The sequence below is a fragment of the Octopus bimaculoides genome, chromosome 1 (genome assembly GCF_001194135.2).
Source record: "Octopus bimaculoides isolate UCB-OBI-ISO-001 chromosome 1, ASM119413v2, whole genome shotgun sequence".
NCBI lineage: Eukaryota > Metazoa > Mollusca > Cephalopoda > Octopoda > Octopodidae > Octopus > Octopus bimaculoides.
In genome coordinates this window covers 166,065,988-166,074,624 of record NC_068981.1, presented here as the reverse complement: position 1 = coordinate 166,074,624, position 8,637 = coordinate 166,065,988, and the positions used below count along the sequence as shown (strand labels likewise).

Below are 8,637 nucleotides of genomic sequence, written 5' to 3'. Positions count from 1 at the left end.
TTTATTGATGAAGACCAGGAAAATGACTGTTGTCAATATTTTGCATGACATTTGACAGAAATGTTATATGAAGATTGGTGGCGACATCATCAAAAGCCAACTAAAGCAGTATTTGTTTGTGAGACATATTGTATGTACAAAAGCTAATATTTCTTTGAAGAAAAAGGGGTGTTTGCAGTCAATTTGCTCAGAAGCATAAGAATTGAACATCATCAGACTATTAAAAAAAAAAAAAAAAAAAAATCTCTGGATCAGATGAGTCAAAATTCAATTAAATTTGGCTCTGACATTTGAGTGTATGTCCAACATTGCATAGGAAATGGATTTCACTCAATCTGCAAGAGTCCAACAGTTATGCATAGTGAGGGTAATGTCATACTGCATATCTACAAAATAGGTTTAGTCTCATATATCAAAGACATTACGAACAGGACATCCTATGTAGAGACCTTAGAGCAACTATGCTTCCAAATGCTAACAGTTATTTGGGTCAATCATGGATATTTTGGCATGACAACAATCTAAAGCATACTTCAAAAGTAATCAAAGAATTTATCAATTGCAAGAAAATCCAAATGCCTCAATCACCAACAAAATCCTTAAATTTAAATTGAATAGAAAAACTTATAAAAATTGGTCAAGACGAGTATACAACAAAGGAAATACAGGATCTGAGCAAATTGCATCATTATATAGTAAAAAAATGGAAAGATATTCCAGATTTGATCATCAAACTTGACGTGATCCTTCTTTGAGAAATTTTGGGTATTCAGCCTCATAATAGTAAAATATGATTTCATTTTTCTTGATTAACATTCCATTTTATTGAAAACAAATGTCTTAAATATTTTAAAATTAAATAACGTTTATTTTTATTGTGTAATCGTTACTGTCAATAATTACATTAGGGTAATTCAAAATCTTTGAAATTAAACTTATCATTTAAAAAAAAAAAGTGTTCTATAAGTATGTATATAGCAAGTGATTAAATAAATCAAGATAACTGTCCTTAAATTAGCTGACATTAATATTTAGTAATACTATAGAGACACAGAAAATATCCCCTTTTTTTTTTTATATCTGTCTTTGTCTCATACCACACAGAATTACAAAAACATCATGAACATTACTGGTAACATAAGTTTCATGATTTAGCATTCTGAAAACAGCTTTTCAAAGCACTCATACTTCTATATTGAAATATTAGAATTCAAACATACTACACACACTTCAAAGAAATCAACTGGTTGGGACGTGATTGTGCAATTGTAAGTCTTTACAAATTTTATTATGCTAATATGGGCAGGAATGATATTATTCTCATTAAATTAAATGAGAAGATTCAAACAAAAGTAAAAAGATCATATCTAAGTTAACAGCAACTAGGACTGGAATTTACATTACTGAGACAAAGTTAGAGAAGTGGACAAAAATTTTCTTTTTCTACATGTAATTTTGTTTGTTGCTTCAGAACATTACAACGAGAACACTATGGTGATTGGAAGGCTGGATATAGTGGAGTGTCATGTTAATTTTAGAAGGGGAGAGAGTGTGAATTGCTCCTTTTCATGTCTTTACCTGTGTTTCCAGTTCCATCACTTTTTGTTTCATCTCTTTCAGAGCTGAGAGAGACTGGGCTTCCCTTATCCTTACTGTCATCAATTCTTCTTGGAGAATCCGCACTTCATGTTTGCAATTTTTCACTTCAGAAACATTTGGTGAAAAGTTATTCATACAATGTTTCTGTAGGAGTAATGGAAAATTAGAGTTTATTATAAAAAATAAAAAAATGAAAACAATATTTTATGATAGTAAAGAAAAACAAAAGGAATAATTCAATACACAAATAAAAAGAAATACACTATTTCAATACACAAATAAAAAGAAATACACTATTTCAATACACAAATAAAAAGAAATACAAACTGGTCAAAATGCTTAGTGGCAATTTGTCCATCATTACGTTCTGAGTTCGAATTCCACCAAAGTTGACTGCCTTTCATCCTTTCAAGGTTGATAAAAAAAGTACCAGTTGAACATTGGGGGATCGATGTAGTTGACTTATCCTCTCCCTCAAAATTGCTGGCCTTTTGTCAAAATTTGAAATTATTATTATTATTATTAGGTAGAATTGTAAATGCATCAAAGTATCTTGTCATATTTTGACTGCTACGTTTTTCGTTTTTGTTCTGAGTCAATTTTGCCTTTCATCTCTCTGGAGTCAATAAAATAAAGTACCAGCTAAGTACACTAGTGGGGAGTGAGGTGGGGTAATCAATTAACCTCCACTCTTCTAAAATTTCTGTCTTTGTGCCCTAAAGCAGCAGTATAATAATAATAATAATAATAATTATTATTATTATTATTATTATTATTATCATTATTATTAGTTTTAAGGCAGTGAGTTAGCAGAATTGTTCATGTGTTGGAGAAAATGCTAAACAGCATTTTTTTCAGCTCTTCACTTTCTGAGTTCAAATGCCACTGTGGTCAACTTTACTTTTCAGGGTTTATACTATCAGTATAAAAGCATCATATGCTCACACAAAATGAAACCAAACACAGTAAACAGGAGTGAATATCATTATCCAATAGGTTCTTGAAAATAAGAAACAGACAACTAGATATCTTTGATCCAGAAGACACATCTATCTGCAATAGTTATCAGAAACTGCCAATGGGATTAATTCCTGAAAATAATTCTAAATGAATGGCAACCTCTTCCCAACAGACAAGTTTAGAAATTGAGAGAACAAGTGAGCGGGAAAGAGATAGATAGAAAGAGGTATGTTGTACTTTCTTATAACCCTGTCAATTTGTGTGCAGCTAGTTGTGAAACTGTAACCTTAGATATTATCACACCTGTAAGACTGTGCATTCTTTCAAGTCATGCATAGACCATCAGTTGGCATAAACCAGTTGCTAGTTAGCTGTGTATATCAGGTTTATGGCAGCAAGTAAGTTATAAAATAGATATGTTTTGACAAGCCAACAGAATCTAACCAAATGCCTGGTCAGTAGTTTGCTCAACCATTTATTACTCAGACATCAGATTTGTATTGTCTTTAAGACACTTTGTTAGCATATTGGAGAATCTGATATCAGTAGATAAAGTTATTGGGTTTGCATTTCATCAACAGTATATCAACAAGTGAGTCAAGTGAAGACGAATTGTATGACATTTACCACCCATAAATGACTATCAATACTAATCAAAGATTTGATTATTCGCTAAGTCTAAACGTATAGTAATTGTTATGGATTTTATGAGTATGAACATAGCTGACACTGTAAAGTGATTTGTGTTAGGAAGGGTATCCCACTGTAAAACTATGCTGAAAAGGAAAGGACAAATGGAGACAATACACACCTTCCACATGCTCTAAGAGGTTGGTGATAGGAAGAGCATCCAGCTATAAAACCATGTCAAAAGTAAAGATGTAACAGAGTTAACTGATTTGGTCTGTTGCTGAGTCAGAAGAATGAAGGACTATGCTAGTTGCTGAGAAACTGTGAGACTAGTCTAACACATGTCAGCATGGGAAAATAGATGTAAGATATTGATGATGATGACATGTTTTCTATATCAAAACGTGTATGATATAAAAGATTTTGTGTACATGACACCATCTTCATCATCATTTACCATGCTGGCATATGCTGTCTAAATGTATTTCAGTTGTCAGGAATTTCATAAATCCTGTCTGTAGCAATGTATTTTACAACCAACAGAGAACAATATTTCGTTTTGGTGTAAATTAAGACAAGCTACTAACCTCCCAGAACTGATCAAGCTCATTGACTTTCATACGGAGTTCCTTCAATGACAAATTTGCTTCAGCTTCTCGCAACTTCACAGCAATAAGTTCTTCTTGTAAATGCTGGACATCATTACTTGGAGCTCGCTGTAACATTTGATTTGTCTGAAATGTTAAGTAATAGCAGGTTATTACAAAGTTGGTACATAAAGAGGAGATGATAAAATAAGTACAGATATTGATGATTTGATCTGGAACTGCTTATAATCCACACTAATTTATGAGCAGGAACTTCAAATTCTTGCAGCTGCAAAACTAGTTTACTGGTACCTTGTACAGTATAGTATTAATAAACTTGTATCATTTATACTAATGTACAGGTGCCTGTATTTCATTTAATTATTTTCAGAAAATTCAATATTGGTTTAATTTAGAGTGTTGACCACCCTTGGTTCAGAAAAATCAGTAATCTGGAAAGGGTTTGAAACCAAAAGGTTCTGGAGAATCAAAGTTGTACCTGTATTAGTAACATAGTGGAGTTAGGTCAACAGTGATAAAAATGTTGTCTTGTATCTAATAAATACATTATTTAAGAGCATTTCTTCTTCCACTTCCTTCACAAAAATAGATAAAATATATAGAGGATCATCTACCTTACCACATCCCATTGTTTAAATAAGAGAGAAAAGATTAGGAGGTTTGTTTATATTTTAGGCAGAGGAGAGAAATGGAAAACATTCTAAAATGCATGATAGTGCATCTGGACTAATGAGAATACTTTGGAAAAACTGGTTCCTGATATGATACAGAACATGTCTGTGAAAAAAAAAAAAAAAAAAAAAATTAGGGCCTCTGGCGGTCAAGGCTGACCATGCATTTGCATATGTTTGAGCAGGCTGGGCCAAGATCTGTTTAGAAAGACTGGCAGAGCTACTTATGCATGTAAGTCTCTCCTCTTTATATCACTTATATGTGGCCAAAAGAAAGGCTGCTGACTTGGGTCAAGATAGCCAGGCATCTATATCATTACTGTCAGGATACAATGAATTGGAACGGATGCTGCAAGGTATCCCCCCTGATTCTATGACAACTCTGTCAATCCTCTGCCATGAATTGGTATTTTTCATGGTCCACCATGTGATAAATGGCTATAGGCTAGAGTATATAGTGTGTGGTGCTCAACTAGACAAGAAAATGGTGTATGGATAGTTATATTCAGATGTTTGACCAGCTAGCAACCAATATGCCATTGAGTACTTGACCAGTAATTGATTGCATCAAGCAACTATTTCTCTTAATACCAAGTCAATCAAGCAAATGACCAATGTTCTACATGGCCACTGAACCTACAAGAAATAGCAGCAAAAGGTCACTCAAATTAGATCCTACCATCTTAAAGATATATCGAACAATGTAGTCTCTGATATACAAACAAATACAATGGTTATGATTAGCACATCTTTAATAATAATAATAGATCAGGTGGATGGGAGTTGATATGGGAATTAAACAATAACAATAAAATTTACCAAATCAATTAGTAAGAGAAATCTACTTACATCTTCAAGTTCTTTGATTTTAACTTTCATATCTTTAATCACAGCAGCTGTTTCATTATCTTTTAACCGCACTGATATCAGCTCTTCTTGTAGCTGCTGCACTAGATGCTGAGCAATCTTATCATCAAGTACAGTGGCTACATTGATTGATTCAGTCTGAAAGCAAGAAAAGTACATAGATAGATCTCTATCCTTATAAAACATAAAGTTTGTTTCTTTGTTGACTGCTGAAAACACTAAATAAAACTGATAATATTTCAGGTTTTACATGTCATTTAAATTAATCTGACTATTCCACAGATAACTGTGCATTTATTTTCTGAAAACGGATTGATGGGGTGAGTTGGTAGTGTATTGGCTCCTATTTCTAGCAATCCACATAGTATTTGATCGTAAAATCTATATATCCTTATAAAAAGCAAAGCTTGTTTTTTTGTATGCTGACCACTGAAAACACTAAATAAAATTGATAATATTTCAGGTTTTCCATGTCATTCAAATTACTTTGATCATTATTGAAGCAAAAATCTTCACTGGATGTGATAAGACAGATATTGTATTTATACCTAGAATACGACTAATACCAACAGGTGTCCCCTGTTTCAAATCGATTGCAATTCCCACTGAGAGTCAGTTACGCATTGACCATTAACAAGTCCCAAGGTCAAATAGTGCAGGTTGTCAGGCTCCATTTGGAAGAGGGCTGTTTCTCACATGGTCATTTGTATGTAGGTTGTTCTAGAGTAGGAAGCCCACAGAAACTCTTCATATATGCTCCAAAGAAAAAAGTTTAAAACATTGTATATACTGAAATTCTGTAAATGTTACTGTACAGACTGGGCTGAAGGCCGGGAGGCCCACTAGTGTATATATATATATATATATATATATATATATACACACACACACACAAATATGAACTTTTTTAATATTTTATAATGAAATTAAAGTTTGAAATTTACAAATGATGGAACGTAAGAACAAAACAAGTCTTTCTGCTGGGAGACAGATCTGAAAAATATTTAATCATTGCCACCAACACATCCAGCCCTACTCCCAACACAGTCAGCACTGATGCAAACATAGTCAATATCACCATCAATGCAGTTAATACCACCACAGCTAACACCGCTATTACTTTGTTTGAATGCATGTTTCTCCAAGCTCCCAAGTTGGCTAAATATAATAATATACTGGAGTGTGTCGAACTAGTGGAGGAAATTTTGTAGCTGGATACATTTCTTTGTGTTAACTATGATACACTAAGCCTCAGTTAGGAGGGCTAAATCTTTACAGTGCTGAAGGCTGCAGATGACATCATGCTGTACCATGAGATAAAAAGGACTGATCCTGAACACTATAGATCTTCCCTACAATCAGACCTGGACACAATGCAACAAAGGATCATAGACTGGCAACTCAAGCTGGCTGTGGACAAATGTACTACCATGCATTTTGGGAGGCCAAGCATTTGTAGAAGTGTTTAAGGGTGTATGAAGAAATTTAAGGTGGAGTGAATAATGAATAAAAGTATTTATATGTGTATAAATAATGAGGGGTGAAAAAAAAAAAAGAATACTTACACGCTCCTTTATCTCTGCAATTAATTTCTCTGCTTCTTGTAATTTCCTTTGTGTTTCAAGTAACAGTTGCTTTCCTGATGCCAATTGGTTTTTCAGTATAAAAGTTTCTTCAGCTTCCTGAGCTCGAGTTACTTGGTCTTGGATCAACTTATCTGCCAGAGATGCTGATTCCTGAAAATAACAAAATATAACCCTTCATCACTTTTTACATCCACTTTTCCCATGCTGGCATGGTTTGGAAATGTCTTGAAGCAATATTCTACAGCTTGATGGCCTTCCTGTTACCTATACTTATTTTCAAATAAGGTACTTTATTTCACTGGTTCTCACATAGCAAAACAGACAAGTTAGAGGATGTACCATTTACAGGAGACGTAAATATAACAACAATGTTGTTTAACCAGTGTCAGTACAAAAGTATGTAGATAATAATTGTGCACACATGCGCACAAACACACACACACATGACAAGCTTTCATAGAATTCTTATCTTGCAATTTTATTCACAAGTCATTGTTCAGTCCAAGGGTATAGTTTAAGACACTTGCTGAAGTGTCTTCTAATATAACCTTGATTAACCTTGGAAGGACAATAGGGGGGGGGGGGAGTATAACTGACCACAGCAGGATTCAAAATTAGAAAATAAAAGGATAAAAGTAATTCTGAGAAAGGCATATTTTGCCTGCTACTCTACTGATTCTGTTGACCTATTCTAAAAATAACAATCTACAACCACTGTTACAACTGCCTGAAGTAATAGCCACTACACTGTTTACAGTGACCTATTTGTGTACAAACAACACACACACACACACACACAAAATGTAATAATGAATATTATTTGGAGAAGAATGGTAAAGTAATAATAACCTTTTCCAAGTTTTCTATCCGCTGCCGTAGCAATCTGTTTTCAGTTCTTAACCTCTGTAAATAGAAAATAAACAAATAAATAAATAAATATATATGTATGTATATGAAAAAAATGTAAAACATGTGGAAGTATTGTGTTTTCCAATAATACACTGAAGTATGAATTGCATCTAAGTATTTCCATTGAGGTATGAATTTCATCAAACTAATTCATTCAATTGCAAATATTGAAATATGTTCAGGGATACATGTCAGACAATGGAAAACAAGGACACATAGATATAAGAATATATTCAAACATGTACAAATGCACACAGAAACACTAATAGACTATGAATTCACATGTGCTGTACGTTTTTAATACAAACTTCTTTTAAGACCACCCATACAAAAGTGTTCTTATCTAACTTAAAATTTTGATGAAAAATATTTCATTTCAAAAAGATTTCAGCATAATATATATGAGGTTTGATCAATAAGTATTCGGACTGTTGCCATAGTAATGAAGCTAAAGCATATAGAGTGAAGCTGCTTGACAAAAATTGACCTTGAACTCTGCTGTTTACAGCAGTGCTTGGAAGGAAAGTGTGTAGCGTGTGATTGTCACATTGACCATAACAGAAAAGTTGTCATGGTGATACCTGCTCAGAGGCCTGCGCAAAGTTGCAGAAAGTGTATGGAGAGGAGTGATGAGTGGTTCGGTCATTTCCAAGATGGCTGAAAAAATGTCAATATTGAGGAACATTCTGAGAGACACGCAACCAGCAGAACTGAGAAAGACATTGCAGATGTGCTTGCAGCATGGAGGGAAAAATCATCAAATCACCATCTGTGAGTTATCAGAGGATGTGCAGATTAGTTACGGTT

The 8,637-nt window shown here is 33.6% G+C and overlaps 1 protein-coding gene across 4 annotated transcripts in view; it reads right to left on the bottom strand.

Annotated features, from left to right (window-relative positions):
* The window catches only part of LOC106869320 (EVI5-like protein), a 301,815-nt gene that overhangs the window by 26,913 nt on the left and 266,265 nt on the right, over positions 1-8,637 (bottom strand). For all 4 annotated transcript variants that reach the window (XM_014915019.2, XM_014915018.2, XM_014915020.2 and 1 more), the window contains 5 exons: positions 7,771-7,824; positions 6,901-7,071; positions 5,318-5,473; positions 3,777-3,923; positions 1,579-1,743 (listed from right to left, as the gene is read on the bottom strand). In XM_014915019.2, coding sequence (XP_014770505.1) covers positions 1,579-1,743; positions 3,777-3,923; positions 5,318-5,473; positions 6,901-7,071; positions 7,771-7,824 — 693 coding nt within the window. The remainder of the gene's footprint in view (positions 1-1,578; positions 1,744-3,776; positions 3,924-5,317; positions 5,474-6,900; positions 7,072-7,770; positions 7,825-8,637) is intronic.